Here is a 25,087-nt window from a genome sequence, read left to right as displayed (position 1 = left end):
TTTGCACAACTGGTGAAGAATTTTAGCAGTTGATAGAAACTAACGGGATAAAATTAGATTCCAGTCTATAAACTTAAGATAAACAAAAGAAACTACAAGTACAGTTTTTCCATAATAACACACATATCTTTGCTGTATGTAACATGGTTTTGCAGAACTTACCAATTGGTAGCAAGGGACTCTGCCATATTTTCATCAACAATGTCAATATTGTATGACACATGACCCTGACTGTGCTTGATATCATAATGTATCAAGTCAAAAACGGGCCAACGCAAGAAAAATTAAACATAAAACTCACAAAAATATGCACCTGTCCATTTGACCAATCAGATGTAACTTTCATTTGAATCAGACCGAAATGGTTGGAGGAGTTTAAAACTCAAGGGACAAACGTAGTTTTAATATGGTAAAGTCAAAAATGGGCAAACTTGAGAACAAATTTTCTCTTGAAATTACTGCATTAAATTGGCACCTGCACTATGTGGTCAGATCTCCAAATGCATCTTCTGACCCCTTCTAATTATCCCTTTACACCTTATTTCTCCTCCATTATCAGCTTGCAGTCCAAAGTTTAGAAACAACCATACATTTTTATTTTTGCTAATCTTAAAATACCAACAGAATCTCCCCTTCAGTAACATCACTATACATTATACATGCTTTGATTAGAAAATATATATGTATTGTGGTTTCCACAGAAAAGGTTTGTACTCTTGAAAATATCACTGCATGTGTTAAGTGGTCACTAGTCTAAAGCAGTCAATATTGATAATGTGGACATAAACAAGTACAAAAGAGGCAACAACATTAAATCCTCTTGATGTTTAAGGAGGTAACAACAAAACATTTCTAAGTTGCAAAAAGGGTATAACTTTGGGAATGGTAGAATAGAGTTATCAGACCTGTGTATGCATGTCATAACATCACAGTGAACAAATATGTGAAGTTTCAACTCATCCCCACAAGTTGTTGCTGAGATGACAACAGTATTAAATATAAAAACGTAAATAAAATCGCTTTGTTGAAGAAATGGCATTATTATGTCAAAAAGCAAATAGAGTAAAGAAAACTGTGCAGCAAATGTCAGATAATCACAGTGGACAAGAGTGTGAAGTTTCAATCTATTCCCACTATTTATTACTGAGATTCTTGTTTACATACAAAATATTAACCAAATTGGGACGCTGGCAGCAATGCATAAGCTGATGAGCTGTATGGGCAATAGCTCTAAATATTCTTCAAAAAGCCAAGCTAAAACTAGCACAAGTTGCTCACCTGTAGAAACCTTTTCCCTATAATCTACAACTGACTGGCTTTAACTAGACTGGCTCCCATCCCTATGTTCTTATTTACATATATTAAGGCCTATATAAGTTTATTCATTAAGAGGGAAGTAACTCCAGTAGGTTGTTTCTACATTGACATTTTTTATTGCCCCTGGCTCCGAACATGTATGGTTCAGCCATCAGATAAAATGTGCTATTTTAGAGGCTTAAGATTTCCTTATTTTGCCTGCAGTATTTATATAAAAAATAACCATGCAGCCAGGGAGCCAGGCTAAGCTTTAACCTTCAGTACATTTTCATAGCATAAGGCTATACATCATTTACAGCAGTGAGAAAAGTGTTTTAACCATTTACATTTTTTTTGCAAATTAAACAATTACCTAGTTGAATGGATGACCATTCTGTTTTTACTGAATTTCAACACCTCACAATAGAATATTATAACAGGTAAGTGAGAAAGTTTGGAGGACACTTACAACAGTGACAATGTATGGAGCAATCATTGTTCCCAATCTGGCAAAGAGGGAAGCCATTCCCATTCCAGCATTACGTACAACAGTAGGAAATAACTCGGCACTATGAATGTATGCCACACAATAAGCTCCTGTCACACACAGCCTTCCAAACATTGCTAACACTACAGTTATAACATCGGACCCTACAATATAAAGTGAATATTATAACCAGGAGACCAGATTCAAACTCCACTGGAGTGATATTGCCACTAGCATGCTTTATTAAAAACAAGATAGCCATGAAGACCCTAGATCCATCATCTGAGTTTCACAGCTTAAAAAACATTTTATGGGGGGATACATTTTCAACATTTATCAACATGATTTAAAGGAGTTCATCACAATATTTTGTGCGCAGCTCAATCGCGCAGCAAGCGATATCCACTGTAAAGTTCAGAATTCGCCGCCGAAAGTGCATAATTGTCGGATATGCAGCGCACTCGCGCAAAATATATCGTATGTACTGACAATATAGGTCGTGCATCCATATTTTACCTTTAAAAGTGATGGTGTTTTATTGGAGGAGTAGTTGTAGGAAGTGCTCGAATCGAATACATTGTGGACAGCCAATTAGAAAGTAAACTATTTCGTCCAGTAATGATGCAGCCGACTCTAAGTCAAATAAAATTCCAGAAAATCTTAACATAGATATATCTCCTTCAAGTTCAAATGTAACTTCCTAAAATCGTTGTTATACTTTTTGTGCCCCATCCCGCATTTCACGTAGTAAGACCAGAGTTATGACCCTTGATAGTCAAATTATACATAAAGGGTCTAAACATTTGTGTCGCATGTACCTCAAAATTATATGCGCCAAGAGTCATGAAACCACACAAGAATTAAATTCAGCATGCGAAATTGTGCACCAGTGCTTTTATTTGAGGTTTCACTCAATAAAAACAGATTTATGTCCCTTGACGTGGTCAAATATATACGTAAATGGGATGTGAAAGCTTGTGTAGCACGTATCTCAAAAAGTATTTGACCTAGAGGCATGCAGCCTTAAAGGAGCATTATTCCGCATGTGAGTAAGAATATTGATTAAGGAACTGATAATTACATTGTGCAATTTGTTTTGTAAGAAAAAAAAATGTTCATAACTTTTAGGTGGGTGGGGTAATGAAAAAATACTTTTGTGAGTGGAGTGAATATTTTTTAATTTTTCTTGAAAACAAGCACGGGTTGATATTATTTTTTTGGTTTAGGTTTTTTTGTCTTAGTTCTAGCTTACATAATATAAAATTTGGAAAAATTCTGTCCGCTAGATTTTTCATATCATTAAGAAATACTTCGTGTTTTTCTCAGTTTCAGATACTTTCGACATCAGTCAAGAGTAATTTTTCTGAGTTAATATATCTATATGTTGACATTTTATGCATAGTTATAGTGGTGTTATTAATTCGGATGCATAAACAGTAACATCAGAGTGAAACTTCGAATAAATAATTGTTTGCAGTAGTTTTATTATGACATGTATGTACTGTTTCTTCAGACAAAAATACCGATTTGGTGTTCTTAATAAACTTTGAATATTGAAAAAAGAAGCACGGGTACCTATTATTTTTATTTTTTATTTTAACTTGTCATACGTCAGTCTATAAATATGCAAAGTTACAAAAAATTCTGTCCGCTAGAAATAATTGTGAAAAACATCTTTAAGTATTTTGATAGAGGATCACCCGAGGAGTGATTGTGTAATATTACACAGAAGTTTATCAGTTTCAGACTAGATGACTTTCAAACTATCCTCTAAATAACTGTAAGCCCAATACATGGCAGCCATGATTTTAAACTCCACTATTTGAATTTTTTCAAATAGTAGAGCTTATGTCATCAGGCGTAAAAAAAAAATTGTTTGTTTCCGGTATCCCGACCTACCCTAAATTTTTGGCCCGACCCTGAATGTTTTTATGGCCTTGGAGAATTTTTTTTCAACTTTTTAACAAAAAGTTGCAAAACTGCACTTTTTATGCTTTAAACATGGCCAGTGATGTTAGAAATCAACTTACTGATGCTCTAAAGGCATAACCCCCTTATTTGTATTCATTTTTTGACATAAAAATAATTTCCGAAAAGTCTCCCTTAATAAAAAAAATTTCCAAAAAAAAAAAATTTTCCGACCTACCTACCCTAATTTTTTTGAGCATGTTACCGGAAACAAAGAATTTTTTTTTTAGGCCTCACCCTTTCATCAGCGTCAATGTCCATGCCGGTGTCTGTGTTACTGCTGATTTTGCATGTAAGCAGGTTTCTCGACAACTACTCAGCCAAATGCTTTCAAACTTCATACCTGTCTTTAGCATCATTAGATGATCTCTAAGGACAAGTCACATAACTCTAGCTTGTATTTGTAAAGTTATGCCCCTTTTCAACTTAAAATTTCAGGTTAAAATTTTGCATGAAGGCAGGGTTCTCAGAAACTGCTAAGCGACTGCTTTTATTTAAACTTCACACGTCTTCAGTATCATGAGGTGACCTAGCAGGGCAAGTAACATAACTCTAGCTTTTTTGGTCAAAATCATGCCCCTTTTAAAACAGAAATTTAGTGACAAATCTCTTCTTCATTGCAAGAGTCTGCGCCACATGCTGATTTTACAAACCAGACTTCTGACACCTTTGCTTAACACACTAATGATAAACCAGTCCTGTGCCTCATAGGTGACTGTCTACTAACAGATTCAGTGCCTCTTTGCTGAATGAGCTATTGATAAGTTTAATATACTTAAAGGCTGGGTTGCAAGATATCCCAGAACCACTGAATTAAAACAAGAGGACCATGATGGTCCTGAATCGCTCACCTCTTCCCACACGATCCAGTTTTGAGTATGACGTCGTTTTTTCTATTATTTCACATAGTGACCTAGTTTTTGAGCTCATGTGACCCAGTTTTGAACTTGACCTAGATATTATCAAGATAAAAATTCTGACCCATTTTCATGAAGATCCATTGAAAAATATGGTCTCTAGAGAGGTCACAAGGTTTTTCTATTATTTGACCTATTGACCTAGTTTTTTAAGGCACGTGACCTAGTTTCAAACTTGACCTAGATATCATCAAGGTGAACATTCTGACCAATTTTCATGAAGATCCATTCAAGGGTATGGCCTTTAGAGAGGTCACAAGGTTTTTCTATTTCAAGACCTACTGACCTAGTTTTTGATCGCAGTTGACCCAGTTTCAAACTTGACCTAGATATCATCAAGATAAACATTCAGACCAACTTTCATACAGATCCCAATAAAAATATGGCCTCTAGAGATGTCACAACGTTTTTTCATTATTTGACCTACTGACCTACTTTTAGATGGCACGTGACCCACTTTCGAACTTGACCTAGATATCATCAAGGTGAACACTCTGACCAATTTTTATGGAGATCCATTCACAAGTATGGCCTCTAGAGAGGTCACAAGGTTTTTCTATTTTTAGACCTACTGACCTAGTTTTTGACTGCAAATGACCCTGTTTCGAACTTGACCTAGATATCATCAAGATGAACATTCAGACCAACTTTCATGAAGATCCATTGAAAAATATGGCCTTTAGAGAGGTCACAAGGTTTTTCTATTATTTGACCTACTGACCTAGTTTTTGATGGCACGTGACCCACTTTCAAACTTGACCTAGATATCATCAAGATAAACATTCAGACCAATTTTCATACAGATCCCATGGAAAATATGGCCTCTAGAGAGGTCACAAGGTTTTTCTATTTTTAGACCTACTGACCTAGTTTTTGACTGCAAATGACACTGTTTCGAACTTGACCTAGATATCATCAAGATGAACATTCAGACCAACTTTCATGAAGATCCATTGAAAAATATGGCCTTTAGAGAGGTCACAAGGTTTTTCTATTATTTGACCTACTGACCTAGTTTTTGATGGCACGTGACCCACTTTCAAACTTGACCTAGATATCATCAAGATAAACATTCAGACCAATTTTCATACAGATCCCATGGAAAATATGGCCTCTAGAGAGGTCACAAGTTTTTTCTATTATTTGACCTACTGACCTAGTTTTTGATGGCACGTGACCCACTTTCGAACTTGATTTAGATATCATCAAGGTGAACATTCTGACAAATTTTCATGAAGATTTCATGAAATATATGGCCTCAAAAGAGGTCACAAGGTTTTTCTATTTTTAGACCTACTGACCTAATTCTGACCAACTTTCATACAGATCCCATGAAAAATATGGCCTTTAGAAAGGTCACAAGGTTTTTCTATTATTTGACCTACTGACCTAGTTTTTGACGGCATGTGACCAAGTTTCGAACTTGACCTAGATATCATCAAGGTGAACGTTCTGACCAATTTTCATGAAGATCTTGTGAAATATATGGACTCTAGAGAGGTCACAAGGTTTATCTATTATTTGACCTACTGACCTAGTTTTTGATGGCACGTGACCCAGTCTCGAACTTGACCTAGATATCATCAAGGTAAACGTTCTGACCAATTTTCATGAAGATCTTTTGAAATATATGGCCTCTAGAAAGGTCACAAGGTTTTTCTATTTTTAGACCTACTGACCTAGTTTTTGACCGCACGTGACCCAGTTTCGAACTTGACCTAGATATCATCAAGATGAACATTCAGACCAACTTTCATACAGATCCCATGAAAAATATGGCCTTTAGAGAGGTCACAAGGTTTTTCTATCATTTGACCTACTGACCTAGTTTTTGAAGGCACGTGACCCAGTTTCGAACTTGACCTAGATATCATCAAGGTGAACGTTCTGATCAACTTTCATGAAGATCTTGTGAAATATATGGCCTCTAGAGAGGTCACAAGGTTTTTCTATTTTTAGACCTACTGACCTAATTTTTGACCGCATGTGACCCAGTTTCGAACTTGACCTAGATATCATCAAGATGAACATTCTGACCAATTTTCATGAAGATCCATTGAAAATTATGGCCTCTAGAGAGGTCACAAGGTTTTTCTATTTTTAGACCTACTGACCTAGTTTTTGAAGGCACGTGACCCAGTTTCGAACTTGACCTAGATATCATCAAGGTGAACATTCTGACCAACTTTCATAAAGATCCCATGAAAAATGTGACCTCTAGAGTGGTCACAAGCAAAAGTTTACGGACGCACGGACGCACGACGGACACCGCGCGATCACAAAAGCTCACCTTGTCACTATGTGACAGGTGAGCTATAAACAAAACAATTTAACATTTAAATTTTTTTCTACTTGATGCAATCAGCAGGCGGAACTATTCAATCAAATATGGAAACAGTTCATATCAAAATTTCTCAAATGTGGCACCTCAAACCAATCTCTTCATAGATAAGATTCAAACTGAACAAAAAGAACTATGATCTAAAATAAAATTTCTGTTGACAATAGTCATGAAATGTACGTATTACCTTTTGGTTCATACTCTATAGAAAAGATGGTTGACAAACACGACACTCCACCAACAATCATCCAGAAACAGTACAGTCTCCGCCTTCCAACACGATCCACAAGAAATATCACAAGAAAATAGGCGGGTATTTCTACAAGCCCAGACAATGCAAAGTTGAGGTACAGACTTCCATTCAGATTTTCTGAGTTCAGTGCCAGTCCAAAGTATACCAGTGCTACTACCAACCTAAAAAACACATGCAGTGAAATGCTGATTCGGTAAGCCCTGTTGAAAGCCACCCTTGAAATTTACTGAAATAATACCATAATGTTATTAAAACTATAATAAGGCTTGGTGCAAAACTATTCTAAGTGTATATAAATAAAGAACAAGATACAACAGTTTTGCGCCAAGCTCGTATTGTAAAGCATCCATTGACCAACATGTTTAAATATGGAAGTCATTTTTATAAACAAAAATTTAGTATTTTTTATTGAACAGAATAGTCAATATAAGACTTATTTTGGCACCAACAGATTCTTGGTCATGCTATAATTTTCATAATCAACGACATATAACACCACGTAAGACTGTTACAGATATATGACGATAATTAGATGATTATTAGTACATGGAGAAGTCTGAGAAAGGGGAAAAAATTTGATCTTAATAAAACAACTGAATAAAATTTAAGCCATGTTTATTAGGTATCAATTAATCAACTAGAAAAATTTCTGCCATTTTACATCTTTTTGTTTGTATTTAGGTATTTTGTAATGTACACAAGACTTAGTGTCAAGTTATCATTATAGGTCAGACATGTATTCACTGCAAAATACTTTCTGCTGTAATATCCATAAGGCTGTAGATATACTGTCCTCCTTTATCCATTGTTTTTATAAACAAGAGGACCATGATGGTCCTGAATCGCTCACCTCTTCCCACATGACCCAGTTTTGAGTATGACATCATTTTTTCTATTATTTGACATAGTGACCTAGTTTTTGAGCTCATGTGACCCAGTTTTGAACTTGACCTAGATATTATCAAGATAAAAATTCTGACCAATTTTCATGAAGATCCATTGAAAAATATGGTCTCTAGAGAGGTCACAAGTTTTTTCTATTATTTGACCTATTGACCTAGTTTTCAAAGGTATGTGACCCTGTTTTGAACTTTACCTAGATATCATCAAGGTGAACATTCTCACTAACTTTCATGAAGATCTCATGAAAAATATGGCCTCTAGAGAGGTCCCAAGGCTTTTCTATTTTTATACCTACTGGCCTAGTTTTTAATCGCATGTGACCCAGTTTTGAAACTGACCTAGATATTATCAAGGTGAACATTCAGGTCAATTTTCATGAAGATCCATTGAAAAATATGGCCTCTAGAGAGGTCAACAGATTTTAATAATTTTAGACCTACTGACCTAGTTTTTGACCGCAGTTGACCCAGTTTCAAACTTGACCTAGATATCATCAAGATGAACATTCAGACCAACTTTCATACAGATCCCATGAAAAGTATGGCCTCTAGAGAGGTCACAAGGATTTTTTTATTATTTGACCTACTGACCTAGTTTTTTTATGGCACGTGACCCAGTTTCAAACTTGACCTAGATATCATCAAGGTGTACATTCTGACTAATTTTTATGGAGATCCATTCACAAGGATGGCCTCTAGAGAGGTCACAAGGTTTTTCTATTTTTAGACCTACTGACCTAGTTTTTGACCGCACATGACCCTGTTTCGAACTTGACCTAGATATCATCAAGATGAACATTCAGACCAATTTTCATACAGATCCCATGAAAAATATGGCCTCTAGAAAGGTCACAAGGTTTTTCTTTTATTTGACTTACTGACCTAGTTTTTGTTGGCACATGACCCACTTTCGAACTTGACCTAGATATCATCAAGATGAACATTCAGACCAATTTTCATACAGATCCCATGAAAAATATGGCCTCTAGAGAGGTCACAAGGTTTTTCTATTTTTAGACCTACAGACCTAGTTTTTGACCGCACGTGACCCAGTTTTGAACTTGACCTAGATATTATGAAGATGAACATTCAGACCAACTTTCATACAGATCCCATGAAAACTATGGCCTTTAGAGAGGTCACAAGGTTTTTCTATTATTTGACCTACTGACCTAGTTTTTGATGGCACGTGACCCAGTTTCAAACTTGACCTAGATATCATCAAGGTGAACGTTCTGACCAATTTTCATGAAGATCTTGTGAAATATATGGCCTCTAGAGAGGTCACAAGGTTTTTCTTTTTTTAGACCTACTGACCTAGTTTTTGATGGCACGTGACCCAGTTTCGAACTTGACCTAGATATCATGAAGGTGAACATTCTGACCAATTTTCATGAAGATCTTGTGAAATATATGGCCTCTAGAGAGGTCACAAGGTTTTTCTATTTTTAGACCTACTGACCTAGTTTTTGACGGCACTTGACCTAGTTTCAAACTTGACCTAGATATCATCAAGATGAACATTCTGACCAACTTTCATAAAGATCCCATGAAAAATGTGACCTCTAGAGTGGTCACAAGCAAAAGTTTACGGACAGACGCACCAAGCACGGACGGACGACGGACACCGCGCGATCACAAAAGCTCACCTTGTCACTTTGTGACAGGTGAGCTAAAAAACAGTATTAACCGAAAAAATTTGGCCCTAGGAACCAAGTTAGGAACCAAGCTAGGAAGCAAGCTAGTTGGGATGGGTTTTATTAGTCACACAGACATGTGAAGATTTAAAGATTTCCTTAATATTAGTAAGGAGGTCCCACATTTGACCACATGGACTCAGCCTATACAAACATGGTGGATTACAACAAGTTTTAAAAGCTGTCTGTAAAGTATCTTATCTCTAACCTTTCACTTTTCTGACATTAAAAGCAAGAAATGCAGCAATGCTATGAAACCAAATTTTCAATTTTTGCAAAACCACTTTGCTGTTTCAAAATTGTTGTTGCCTTGGTTTGACCCAACAAACATAAAAAATATAGAGGTCATCAACAGACCACTGGCAATCATCCTATAAAGTCTGACAATTGTAGACTAACGTATTCTTAACTTATTGAAAGAAACCGGCCAACGGCAATCATTCTAAGAAGATTGAAAATTGTTGGCCAAAGCACTCCTAAGTTTTTAAGTTATCAAGGGGAAACTGTTTCTCAGTATCAAGGTTAATGTGACTCTCCTGACCTACTCCTCCAAAAAAAACAAAACAAGGTGTCATCTACTGACCACAGGCAATTATCTTATGAAATCCGACAACTTTAGGCCAATGCAATGGAAACTATTCTCAGTTTGAAGGTCACTGTTACCTTGACCTTCAGCTTACAGACCCCCAAAATAACAGGGGGTCATTTTCAGACCACAGGCAATCATCCAATGAAGACTTATGCTTGCAGTCCAGTCCATTCTTAAGTTACTGAGCAGAAACTATGACCTTCTCCTTTGACCCCAAAATCAATATGGGTCATCTACTGAAGCAAGCAATCATCCTATGAAGTTTGATGATTGTAAGCCAAAGCTTGCATCTGTTATCAATCGGAAACCAATTTTCAGTTCAAAGTCAATATATCTTGATCTTTGTGCAACCAACCTCAAAATCAGTAGGCGTCATCTGTCATCTGCCTTTCAAGTTTGAGGTTCCTGCACTGAAATGCTCTTCAGTTATCAATATGTCACCAAGCGGACAGATAGTCCAATTACTATATGCTGCCCCCTGCAACAGTTTCAAAGTAGAAGTCATATGAATCTAAACATTAACAAGAGTGGCAGACTGTCACAAAATATGCCTGTCATCGAACTGGGCCTAATTCAAGGGCCATAATCCAAGAGTGCCAGGGGCGATTTGGCTGGTTATTGAACTTGGCTGAGATATTATGCCCAAAACATTATCTGCAAGTTTGGTGAGGATCGGATGAAAACTGTTTGACTTGGACAGCGGACAAGGCTAAATTCACAGTTTTTCGACTAATTCAAGAGCCATAATCCAAGAGTGCCTGGGGCGATTTGGCTGGTGATTGAACTAATGGCCAAATATTATGCCCACAAACATTGTCACAAAGTTTGGTGAAGATCGGATGAAAACTATTTGACTTAGATTGCGGACAAGGCTAATTTGCAGATTTTGAATAATTCAAGGGCCATAACTCAGGAGTGCCTGGAGCGATTTTGCTGGTTATTGAACTTGGCCGAGCTATTACGCCCACAAACATTGTCACCAAGTTTGATGAGGTTCGACTTAGAGAGTGGACATGCTTTTGGATGCCGACTGCCTGCCCGCATGCCACGGGTTCACATAATACGCCCCGCTCTTTCAGAGACGGGCGTATAAAAATGGCTGCCAGATACAGTATCATCACAACATCTCACTGTCAACTTTCTGCTCACTTGTGTTTATAAACCAAAACAAAACTCAGACTGAATGCCTTCAAATGAAATCTTACGGCTCTAAAACTGTCAATTAAAATTTTAAAAGAATAAACTTTATACATTTATTACCAGTTAAAAAATATCAAATTTGATCTTAAGCACAAATTCTTGGTTGAAAAAAGCTTCAAGAAACTGGAATCTTTGTCTGAATCTTCTTCAATGGACTCATCAAACAATTTTTTTGGTAATGTAGCTTTATTCCATCTTGCAGCCTTTCTTAAAATTTGCTCCGCTTCCTTGACACGACCCTTGCTTAGCAGCCACCGCGGCGACTCTGGTATAAGCCTGTAATGACCCAAGTATAAAGTACTGAGATAGCTACTACCCCGTAACTTATAAATGATACAAACACTTTCTTACCTTTTACACTTAAACTCCAGCAGTTAAAGGTGACACAAAATTCTCATCTTTTTAAATGTATTAATGCTTCTCTGTTTCACCATGTCACACTAAATGCTGTGATTTTGCCACTAATAGAAACGAGTCTCATGGTTATTAAAATCCAACTGCGTTACAAAGTTTTTAAGTTATAATAATGTTCTGGATAAGCAAAGTAAGGATGCTAGATGGACAGACGGACCAACAGATGGTTTACAATCCGAAAGCTCCAGACGGCCCTATCGGGGCATAATAAGTGTCAATCAAAAAGATTTAGTAATATATACCACCAATAAAAGACAAAGAGCACTCCTGGTAGGGCTGTATAGAGCTGAATCTGGAACCAGTCACGTAATGCATATGCTATTGCTGCAAGCAGAACCAAACCCAGTACATAAGGGAAGTCTGAGATAACACCTGGCCACACCCTTTTATTAGCACTTGTCATCTCCAGAGCTGGAATAGAGCAATTGTAACAATCTTGATGCATTTATAGTAATAAACAACTCCAAACTAAAGCTATACAAATTTGTAAGTTAAGGTGATTTTTCATTGTGTTCCTTGAAACAATGCTTTGACTTAAAGTTAAAATCCAAAATATGTATACAATGTTGATTAAAAAAAATTTCTAAGGTCACAGATCCTTTAGTTTTACACCTTTCAACTTTGTACAGTCACTGTGTTTTTGTACAGTCACTAAGGTACTTTGTACAGTCACTGTGATGCTTTGTACAGTCACTGTGACACTTTGTACAGTCACTGTGATACTTTGTACAGTCACTGTGATGCTTTGTACAGTCACTAAGATACTTTGTACAGTCACTGTGACACTTTGTACAGTCACTGTGATACTTTGTACAGTCACTGTGATTTTTTGTACAGTCACTAAGATACTTTGTACAGTCACTGAGATAATTTGTACAGTCACTGTGATTTACTTTGTACAGTCACTGAGATACTTTGTACAGTCACTGTACTTTGTACAGTCACTGTGATACTTTGTACAGTCACTGTGACACTTTGTACAGTCACTGTGATACTTTGTACAGTCACTGTGATACTTTGTACAGTCACTGTGATACTTTGTACAGTCACTAAGGTACTTTGTACAGTCAGTGTGATGCTTTGTACAGTCACTGTGACACTTTGTACAGTCACTGTGACACTTTGTACAGTTTTTACAGTCACAAAGGTACTTTGTACAGTCACTGTGATGCTTTGTACATAGTCACTAAGATACTTTGTACAGTCACTGAGATACTTTGCACATTCACTACGATAAGGAGAATATTTGTACAAACTAATATTTAAATCCTGTTTTGCATGACAAAGTTATGGACTGGACAGAAAAAAAAAACCCTATTGACCTTTAATCTCCAAGTGTGACCTTGACCTTTGAGCTTGGGTTTTGGGTTTGTGCATGACACTTTGTCTGACTATTGGGAACATTTATGCCAAGCAATATTGTAATCCTTTGATGGATGACAGAGTTCTGGACCGTACACGGAACAGAGAAACAGACCCTGTTCATGCCATGTTAACATTTGACTGCCAAGTGTGACCTTGACTTTTTAGCTAGGGGTCTGAAAGTTGTGTAAGACACATCATCTTATTATGGGGTACATTTGTGCCAAGTAATATTAAAATCCCTTCATGGATTATTGAGCTACAGACTGGACAGGAAGAAAGCCTTGTTGACCTTTGACCTCCAAGTGTGACCTTGACCTTTTAATTAGGAGTCCCGGTTTTGCGCAAGACATATTGTCTCATCATAGGAAACAAATGTGCCCAGTCATTAAAATCCCTTGATAAATGACAGTTATGGACAGGACACAAAACTGTGGACTGATGGATGGACAAACGGAATGACCAAAAAAATGCTTGCTTGAAAAAGGCAAAACTATATTATCATAAAGGCTTGTGTGAAAGAAGCAATACTAACATATTTCAAATGCCTGCATAAAAGAAGGAATACTAACATAAATTATCATAAAGGCTGGCATGAAAAAAGTGACACTTACATATTATATAGGCTGGCATGAAAGAAGCAACAATTGAGCCTCCTAAAATAAATTCAACAATACAAAATAACCAGTACGCATGTACCCAAGCCAGACCAAAGGAGGAGGCCACCATCAGCAACACTGCTACATACATAACTGGTTTACGTCCATACCTAAAACAAAGAAATGCACAACTTAATAGCATAAATTTAACAAATTTTCTATTATTTATTTTCAGTTTTTCTGTACTGTTCCAGGGATTTGTAAAGGATTGCCAATTAAGATACTATCAAACAGTATAAGCAGAGGATATTTTTTTTTCATGAACATATTTTTCATTTTCATCAAATGCTATTAAAATAAAATATTTCAAGAGTGTCGCAGCCACAAGTTACCACAACTGTCATTTGTTTACATGAAAAACTAGTAACAAAAACAAAACTTTAACGTCTGCAGAAATCCATTTTTATTTTCGAAATAAATGAAAAAGGCATTATACCATCAATGAATATAAAACATGAAAGTTTAGTGGTAAGATTTGCATACAACTCACAGTTGCCAATATTTCTGACTTATTTTTATTGATTTTTTTTGGCATCTTAGGGCATTACAGTACTAAACAAAACAGCACAGGAGCCATCTGGTGTAGCTGCGTAATGGTGGACAGGTTACTGAACACTAATTTTTCAAACTTGAGCTAGTTTTTGTTTAAATTTCATGTTGGATGTATTTTTGACAATTTGGTAGAAACTAGATGCCCATGGGCAACATGTCGAGCCCCCCCTTTGACCCCTAATTTGACCTTTGAGATAGAGTCTGTTTCATTGAGTTAAACATTCATGCCAAATATGAACAAGATTCCTTGATGCATGTCAAAGTTATGGGCCGGACAAGACCTAACATGACCTTTGACCTCCAACTGTAACCTTGACCTTTGAGATAGGAACTGGGGTTTGCGCATGACACTCCGTTTTTACTGAGGTTAACATTCATGCCAAATATAAACATAATTCCTCAATGCATGTCAAAGTCACGGTCTGGACAAACAAATCTGGATGGACGTATGCACGGACGCACAGATGATCGCACACACGCACATACACCAAACCGCCATTTGGACAACTATGTCTTCATATCTGCATGCGGGCTCGACAAAAATGGGACCTATATCATAAGTAAAAAGCATACCTATCAGCAATGATTCCACTAACAAGTGACCCAACCAGCATTCCACCATAGAAGATCATTTCTGCATTAGCTACCCATATTTCCTTGTCACACACCAGATCTACCTTAAAGGTTATACATGTACTTAGTTTCATAATTATAACATGATCAACATAAAGCAACCCATTTATACGTTAAGTTGAACGTCCCTCAAAAATTGTTTAAATTCGAACAATACTGGCAATAAGTATTCTAGGAGTGAATCAGTTTGATATTTATTGGGGTTAGTGTTTTCAGCAATACAAATATATATTATAAAGATATTCCTAAAGAAAGCAGCACGAATGAAGGACATGTCATGTGATTCCCTAAAGCCAAAGTTTTTCAAACACCATGTGTCATGTCAACTCCTGAGAAGTAAGAGTGTTCTCAAACATAGGTTTCTGATATAGAGAACCTGATAGGCAAAAGTGTTCCCACATACCTGACAAGCAAAGAGGAGTTCTTGGACACTGACTACTCATATATAATACCTGAGAAGCAAGTGTTCCCTAATACAGACTTGTCTTTGTGTACAGTACCTGAGAAGCAAAAGTGTTGTCTAACAAAGACTTGCCATGTGCATTACCTGAGAAGCAAAAGTGTTCTCAAACATAGACTTGTCATGTAAACTACCTGAGAAGCAAAAGTGTTCTCTAAGACAGACTTGCCATGTGCATTACCTGAGAAGCAAGTGTTCTCTAACACAGACTTGTCATGTACACTACCTGTGAAGTGAAAGTGTTCATATGACATAGACTTGTTATTTTCACTACCTGAGAAGTGTTCTCTAACACTGATTTGTCATGTACACTACCTGAGAAGCTAGTGTTCTCCAATACAGACTTGTCTGTGTCAGTGTGTACAGTACCTGAGAGACAAAAGTGTTCCCTAACAAAGACTTGTCATGTACACTACCTGAGAAGCAAAAGTGTTCTCAAACACAGACTTGTCATTTTCACTACCAGAGAAGTAAGTGTTCTCTAACACAGACGTGCCATGTACATTACCTGAGAAGCAAGTGTTCTCTAATACAGACTTGTCTGTGTGTACAGTACCTGAAAGGCAAAAGTGTTTTCTAACAAAGACTTGTCATGTACACTACCTGAGGATCAAAAGTGTTCTTTAACAAAGACTTGTCATGTACACTACCTGAGGATCAGAAGTGTTCTCTAATACAGACTGTTTGTGTGTATAGCACCCAAGAGGCAAGTGTTCTCTAACACAGACTTGTCATGTACAGTACCTGAGAAGCAAAAGTGTTGTGGAAGACTGACTTGTCGTAAACCCATCTGTTACATTTTACTTCCTGTCGTGGTCCCTGCTCTTCTGTTTGTTTGCCTGTGGAGTTCTCACCAAAATTATAGGTCCTATATTAGAAATTAATAGCTACTTACATTATCTGAAATTTGTCAGAATTCTATAATGACTATTTTAGTTCAAGAATCAAAAAGAACTTAGATATTAAGAAATTATTTGTTTCTACAACAAGGGGATAGCAATGCTTATTTATTTGAAAGCCCTGTCACTGAAACTAGCTAAAATAATAAATGAGCCGTGCCATGAGAAAACCAACATAGTGGGTTTGCGACCAGCATGGATCCAGACCAGCCTGCGCATCCGCGCAGTCTGGTCAGGATCCATGCTGTTCGCTAACGGTATCTCCAATTCCAATAGGCATAAAAAGCGAACAGCATGGATCCTGACCAGACTGCGCGGATGCGCAGGCTGGTCTGGATCCATGCTGGTCGCAAACCCACTATGTTGGTTTTCTCATGGCACGGTTCAAATATCAAACATTTAGAGGAACTGTAAAGGCAACTGCAACAATTTTGATTAATAGAATTTTCATCTGGGGGCGGGGTGGAGGGGAGGAGGTGTAATGTTAGATGAAGGAGGAGTAATGTGAGCAATTGACCAGATGTCAAAGAAATACAAGAAACTTAAAAGTAACAAGTTAATGAAGTATTGCCATGCAATACAACATCCCATACTGGAAGGAATGATCAGACATCTGCCAATGATGCATTTACAACATTGTACTATATATATATATATATATATATATATATACATACAATTTGTTTTAACACAACATTTGGATTTAAATTTGTATATTTAGAAAAATTACAATTTTTGATTGCATATAACATCTATAAATATAAAATAGTATTTAAGGTATTGGACCCGTAATAGAGCACCTCCTTTTTGAAGAGTATTTAATTCCTGCCATAAACCTACTTTGACTGCAATTTTCTGGGAGGCGTAGGTTCAAGCCTCACTGGGACCAAAATTTTTTTTCTCCATATTTTCCTTTTTTCTAGTAAGCTTTTACTTCCTTCAAGACTTATTATGGATATTTTGTACATAAGTGGAAAATTTTCATTTTATAAGCGATTTCTTGCTGTTCAAAGTGAATTTACCTCTGAATCAGGAGGGCTAGAGTTAGCCATCTTTAAAAATACTGAGTTACATGCGGTAACAGTTCTCTATTTTGCCTTCATTCATTAGATTACATATTGTGGAAGAAATGCAGGTAGGTTTTACTTCTGCCCAAAGGTTATTTTTGAATGAAGTGAGCAAAATTCAAAACAGACCCACAGGATTCGACCTTAATTTTTCAATGTTGGAGTTAGAATTCTGTCTCATTAAATTTGTTTACTTGAGGCACCCTAGAAAAAAATGATATTTACAGTTTTATTTTGTATTTTATAATTGTTGAACAATAGTTTGATGTTTCTTTTATCAAAATTTATGCTGTAATGAATTCTCTGCAAACGTTTTAGATAGTGGCCATCACATTGAAATTTGTCTCTACTTGAGCTTGAGGAAATTCCATAAATTATACAAAATTTACAAAAAACGGCACGGTAAAAGTTGTTTAAAATTTGCAACACAGTGTGAAACATGGTCAACTTCAATAATATACCAAGCAAATGCCAATTTTTAAACATCACTATTAGGGGTCCAATACCTTAATTTCAATTTTGATAACATTTCATTTGAAATTAGTGGGAAAATATGAGAAAAATGTAAGAAATCATCATATTAAAGGGAAGCAATTCTGAAGAAAATACTTCAACATTTTTTTTAACTGAGTCCATATGATAAATGTGCTTATACTAAGGATGTACGAGCATTTTTTTCAGGATATCCGCCATTTTGAAAAATGTTTCTTCGAATATTGCTTCCTAACAAAAGTTTTGCCAAAAATTAATGCTAAATAATTTAAATATGACTAATAATGTACCATTTAACCAAATATATTATGCTTTTTGTGAAAAATTTTTTTTCACCCTTATTTTTGGCTGGCATTTGCCTAAAACTGACGTAAGATTTACAATGGGGTAGGGGTAGGTAATTTCAAACATCTATTATAGTAGATCAGGTTTGGTTTTGATATTTTTCTGACTGATACATATAATGTTAAGCTATAAATATAATAGAAGTTTTCAAGATAGCACTTTATATTATCTAGAAAATATAAATTAAAATAAAAAGAACAAAAAATATCAAAATTCACCACTTTTTAACAGTTTTTTTCTTAATAAATCTCTTAGATGCACGGTGACCCCATTTTTTTTCCTTTCCATTTCGAAGCATTTTTGTGTGTCATTAATGCTGCAAAATATTTTGAAAATCTTAACATCAGAATTTTTTTGTAGATCTAAATACGTTTTCCATTGAAAATAAAGTGGGTGGGGTAATTATGTCAACATGTAAAAATTAAAGAGATTTGTTAGTGACATTTATGCTTATATAATACTGACATCACCATATATTCATATTAACCTGTAAGATCTGAAATCCCTATAAGATTAAGTAGGATATTATATGTTTTATAAAGTACCAACATTTTTTCAATTTTACAAATTTCAGATATGCGTAAACAGTGGGTGAAGAAAATACCCTATAAAATTAAAACTAGTTCGGTGACCTATGTTTTTCTGCTCTTGTTTGTCTTAGAAACGTTAACTAATGTTCTTCAAGCTCACAGGGTATGAAAAAAATCTTAACGTTAGAAAAAATTCGCTCGTACATCCTTAAAATATCTTACAGACTGCACAGAAAAAAGATCAATATTGGCTTTTGACCTGTCAGTGTGACCTTGACCTTTGAAATATAGGTACTGCGCATGACACATTGTCTCATTAATTTCTCTAAAATGGATGACTGAGTTATGGATCAGACAGGTAAAAAACCTTACTGACCTTCGATCTCCAACTGTGACCTTGACCTCTGAGTTAGAGATAAGGGTTTGCACAATACATATCATCTCATTATGGGGAGCATTTGTGCCAAGTAATATTAAAATCCCTTTATTGATGATAGATTTATGGACCTGTCGGGAAAAAAACACTATTGACCTTGACCTCTGAGATAGGGGTCCTGATTTGCACAAAACACACTGACTTATTATGGGGAAAATGTTTGCCAAATACTACTAAAATGCTTTAATGGATTGTTGAGTAACAGAATGGACAGGAAAAAAAGCCCTGTTGACCTTTGACCTCCAAGTATGACCTTGATCTTTGAGCTAGGCATAAGGGTTTTGTGCAAGACACGGTGTCCCTTCAAGGGGAATATTTGTGCAACTAGTATTTAAATCTTGTCTTGGAGGACAAAGTTATGGGCCATACAGGAAAAAATCCCTATTGACCATTGACCTCCAAGTGTGACCTTGACCTTTAAGCTTGTGGTCTGCGTATTGCACATAACATGTTGTCTGATTATGGGGAACATTTATGCCAAGTAATATTGTAATCCCTTAATGGATGGCAGAGTTCTGGACTGGACTCGAAACAGACCCTGTTCATGCCATGTTAACCTTTGACCGCCAAGTATGACTTTGACGTTGGGGCTAGGGGTCTGAAAGTTGTGCATGACACATCGTTTTATAATGGGATACATTTGTGCAAAGTAGTATTAAAAATTCTTTCATGGATTGTTGAGTTACAGACCGGACAGGTGGGGGGCAGACAATCAGATGGACATAGAGATGTATTCCCACTTCCACTTCACACCAAAAAATAACAAAATGACTATTCAAGACAGATAAAAGAAACAGAAGCTTAAAATCTAATTTAATCTAAATATCTAAAAAAGTATATAAAAAAAGGGATATTTGATTCAAAATGGCATCAAGAATTAAAAAACCCTAATTCACACTTTATGATGGCAAAGACAGGGGTAAGTATTGTTTACTTTTTATGTGTTGTTACTGAGAAACTAATTAGCTCACAATAGCAAACACAATTTTGTTGTAAAAATGGCTAAGAACTATATTTAGTTACTGAGATACTGACTTGCTGACAATTGCAAACAAAATTTTGTTGAAAAAAGAAAAGAAAAATATGGCTTAGTACAAAAAGGGACATAATTTGACCAAAATGAAAGCAAGAGTTATTGAACCGGTCATTTATTTCCTATTATCATAGGGAAGGCATGTATGAAGTTTCATTCAATTGTGATGGGTACTAAATGAGATCTGGACTTGCTGAGAGTTGTAATCAAAGTGTCTTCACACAATGCCTTAGAATGCGGAGGGGGGAGAGGGGGTATAGCAAAAACTCTGGTGACTTTCATCATGGTGCATAATTTATAATATATATGTGCAAGAGAAATGGCACTTGTGCCATATGATGTGGGCGTTGATGAGGACCAACTATTTTAAGTTTGAAGCAAATCCATCAAGTTATTACAGAGATAAAGTGAAAGTGCATAAAAACTTGAAACCAAGGACAGTGAAGGTGTAAATGGGGATGCCAGGGTGAGTAGGAGAGCTCTCCATATACTTCCTATATTCTCTATAAAGAAAAAAGATACACAGACAAGAGTAGTAAAAACACACTTTGCTACAAATCTTGTGCAGAAGAACAATTCAGATGGAAGGTTTTTCCTAAAAAACAAAAGTACTTGGAAAAAAGGAAAATTTACAATAACTGAAAGCTGTATGGATTTGTCTATAGGCCAGGGTGTGTGTGAGTGATGTGTGGATTTGTCAATAGGCCTGGGTGTGTTTGTGTGTGTGATCGATTTGTCTTTAGGCCAGGGTGTGTGTGTGTGATGGATTTGTCTATAGGCCAGGGTGTGTGTGTGATGATTTGTCTATAAGCCAGGGTGTGTGTGCAATGTACGGATTTGTCTATAGACCAGGGTGTGTGTGTGATGTACAGATTTGTCTATAGGCCAGAGTGTGTGTGTGATATATGGATTTGTCTATAGGCCAGGGTGTATGTGTGATGTATGGATTTGTCTATAGGCCAGGGTGTGTGTGTGATATATGGATTTGTCTATAGGCCAGGGTGTATGTGCGATGTATGGATTTGTCTACAGGCCAGGATGTGTGTGTGATGTGTGGATTTGTCTATAGGCCATGGTGTATGTGTGTGATGTGTGGATTTGTCTATAGGCCAGGGTTTGTGTGTGATGTATGGATTTGTCTATAGGCCAGGGTGTGTGTGTGTGATGTCTGGATTTGTCTATAGGTCAGGGTGTGTGTGTGATGTATGGATTTGTCTATAGGCCAGGTGTGTGTGTGATGTATGGATTTGTCTATAGGCCAGGGTGTGTGTGTGATATATGGATTTGTCTATAAGCCATGGTATGTGTGTGATGTATGGATTTGACTATAGGCAAGGGCATGTGTGTGATGTATGGATTTGTCTACAGGCCAGCGTGTGTGTGTGTGTGTGTGATGTATGGATTTGTCCATAGGCCAGGTTGTGTGTGTGATATATGGATTTGTCTATATAGGCCAGGGTGTGTGTGTGTTATGTAAGGATTTGTCTACAGGTCAGGGTGTGTTCGTGTGATGTATGGATTTGTCTATAGGCCAGGGTGTGTGTGTGCTGTATGGATTTGTCTATACACCAGGGTGTGTGTGTGATGTATGGATGTGTCTATTGGTCAGGGTGTGTGTGTGATGTATAGATTTGTTGATAGGCCGGGATGTGTTTGTGATGAGTCAGTCTCTTGTTAAATAATGCTTATTACTCAGGATTTAATTTTGTGATTCACAAACACATGAAATCAATTAAAATGTTTTCAAAGTTTGATTTATGTGAAGTTAAAGTATTACATTTCATTACGGAATAATTTTGTGGATTCCATGTTTACGTCAATCTATATAAAATTTAATCCTAACATACAGATAAAATTCACATATTAAGTATCTTTTAAAATTTGAAATCTTTTAGTACCAGTAGAAAGTGAAGCTGCCATTTTCTGCAATGTATTCATACACCTTACACCTGTCATACTCCAGATGTTCGTCAGAAGACATAGGTATATATTTGTCTATTAGAGCACTATGTTCATCACTTTGTACCTCGTATGTGTCATTATCATAGCCAGGAATCACACATCTAAAAAATAGAGAATATTATTTCACTGTCTAAATTTAAATTCATTCTACAAGTTGAAGAAAAAATACAATTTCAGGCTCTACCTAAACTTTTCGTAGACGAGTCTTATTGTCAATGATTTAAATTTATAAAGACCTAACATTCTATTCATCCTGCCTTCAGACTTAAAATCATCTTTTAATTAAACTTACCCATCAACATGTTATGTTCAGTTTTAAACAATCCCTTACAGAAGAAAAAGGCCTGCTGCGTACTCTTGCTGTGTACATACAGCGTATATGATGCGTACATGATGTGTACTGAAATCAAGGGCTTTAAATAGTACGTAGGATATACACCGCACATACACCGATAGTACGTTTGTAGTACACTTTTGACATGCAAATGAGCTCTGCCGCGTACTACTTGCTGCGTACATGCTGTGGACTACATAGTACACAGGATGTATGCTGGAGAAATTTAGTATGCGGGAAATAGTACGCAGCATGTACGCTGCACATACAAATGAGCCTGCGGTGTACTACCCCTGCGGCGTACATGCTGGGTACTCCTGGCCCGAGTCCTGCGGCGTACATGCTGTGTACTCCTGCTGCATACATGCTGTGTACTCTTGTGGCGAAACTGCGGTGATAATGTAAATTCCTTACCCCACCAACTTTCGTATGCAAATGCTGATCATTTGGACAGAAAAAAAAAACAGAAAAAAGATAAATGACATGCATCAATAAGTATTTACCCTTACCAAATAATGTAGATTGATGTTATCAAATAAATTAGTATGCTTTTCTTCATCCACTTTTCAATGAAATCAACCAATTTTTTGTAGCATGTAATTTGGTAAACATTTGAAGAAAATGGCGTAACTGCATCAAGGGGAAACAACTTTAATGCAACTAAATATAAGTGTTATGATTTATTATAGACGATGTGTGCGTAGTATGTATTTATTTTGATTAAAATCCATCTGAGAACAATCTAGGACTGGAATTACATAAGCATTTATACACTTTTACGTCCGTAAAAAGTAGTGCACCAATAAATTATGGATTGATTTTTTCCAATGGGGCGAGCGCAATTAGCCAAAAACGTATAAGGTGGTTTTGAAACAAAAAACGTATACGGGTGTTGATTTCGCCAGATTCTATATACGCAGAAATCAAGTGACAGGCAAAAACATGACAACATTTAAAGTGATGATTTTTTTAAAAATCCTTTTTAGCTTTTATTCAGAATATATTTCTACGTGTGCATGTCAATTTTCAAGAAAAAATATTTATATAAAGTTTGGTTTTAAAACGCTGCGGGTGTTGATTTCGCCAGATTTTATATGCGAAGATATCTCAAGTGGCAGGCAAAGTCAAGACATAAAATCTTAAGTGATGAATACATTCTAAAATCCTTTTAAGCTTTTATTAAGAATACATTTCTACGTGTGCATGTCAATTTTCAAATTTTCAAAATGAAGATTTTATCATGACGAAAATAATCCCAGATGTATCTAGATAATGCGATTGTGTTTTACGCCTGTTCCAAACAAGGGGGGTATTCGATCTACTCCTTACCACCAAAACAAAATGGCGGCCAAAACTGAAAATGTGAGTTTTTCTTACTTTTTATCTTTTTTAAGGATTTCTAGACCATGACACATGGCTATCAACCTGCTCCACTGTTTTTTCTATCTATCGGTACCTTTAACATTGGAAACAGTGCTGTAGTTTGTCTGGAATGCTGGTCATGGGATTTGAATCGATGGAAAATCCTCCGGTAAACACGGGATAAGGAATAGTGCGATTAGCAAAAATAGTCTTTTTTCCTTATAATTCAAATAATTGTGAGCTGTTTTTCTAATTAGAAGAAAAGAATCAATATATATTTCCATCATGGTTAGTCTGGAGCAGATTAAAAGTCGTAATTTTAGTTTTTTGTCTGATGGTAAGGAACAGTGTACGAAAATAAGAGGATAAGGTGCAGTTCACTTCTTCAAGCAACTTTTTACTTTGCTCTTTTCAGAGACAATCAAGTAAAATTCTATTACAATAATATTTTGGTGATCATTTATAACTATCTCTTGCTAAATGTAGTAAGATTTAAAAGGTATCCGCCTGTCTATCAGACACGTGATGTACTGAAAGCCAAAAGTTCAGCAAGTATTTAATATAGTATCCCTCGCCAACATTTAGGTATTTATAACTTTCTATTTGGTATAGCGCCCAAAGTCATTAACAACAAGCAATTGCCTTACAAAATGTTGAAATATTATTTTATTTTTGTTTTGTCTTAAAAAACCATTAAAAGTTAAACCTACTTAAAATACAATGTGTTTTACTAAAGATAGTGAAAACTCAGCAACACCACTTAACTTGTTTAGGTGTTATGCATTCTTAGTAATTTTGCGTTAAAATACATATGTTATGCGACATTTAGGCGCACTAATTCACGATTTTATGGATACAAAGACCAGAAATTATTCGTGGTTGAAGCTATAACTATGT

At 36.2% G+C, this 25,087-nt stretch overlaps 1 protein-coding gene across 2 annotated transcripts in view; it reads right to left on the bottom strand.

The window, feature by feature from the left end:
* Positions 1–25,087, bottom strand: part of LOC123551472 (organic cation transporter protein-like) — a 65,305-nt gene that overhangs the window by 2,488 nt on the left and 37,730 nt on the right. The window contains exons 1-9 of one of the 2 annotated variants that reach the window (XM_053540928.1): positions 23,338–23,467; positions 22,431–22,595; positions 16,475–16,598; positions 15,211–15,314; positions 14,041–14,195; positions 12,307–12,475; positions 11,711–11,926; positions 7,197–7,423; positions 1,766–1,947 (exon numbers count right to left, since the gene is read on the bottom strand). In XM_053540928.1, the coding sequence (XP_053396903.1) occupies positions 1,766–1,947; positions 7,197–7,423; positions 11,711–11,926; positions 12,307–12,475; positions 14,041–14,195; positions 15,211–15,314; positions 16,475–16,598; positions 22,431–22,513 (1,260 nt within the window). In that variant the 5' untranslated portion in view covers positions 22,514–22,595; positions 23,338–23,467. Of the gene's footprint in view, positions 1–1,765; positions 1,948–7,196; positions 7,424–11,710; positions 11,927–12,306; positions 12,476–14,040; positions 14,196–15,210; positions 15,315–16,474; positions 16,599–22,430; positions 22,596–23,337; positions 23,468–25,087 lie in introns of those variants that run through there. The other variant, XM_045340437.2, reaches the window with a different exon arrangement.

The sequence above is a fragment of the Mercenaria mercenaria genome, chromosome 4, assembly GCF_021730395.1.
Source record: "Mercenaria mercenaria strain notata chromosome 4, MADL_Memer_1, whole genome shotgun sequence".
Lineage (NCBI taxonomy): Eukaryota > Metazoa > Mollusca > Bivalvia > Venerida > Veneridae > Mercenaria > Mercenaria mercenaria.
Note: the sequence above shows the minus strand (reverse complement) of the source record. Positions and strands in the feature narration are given on the sequence as shown.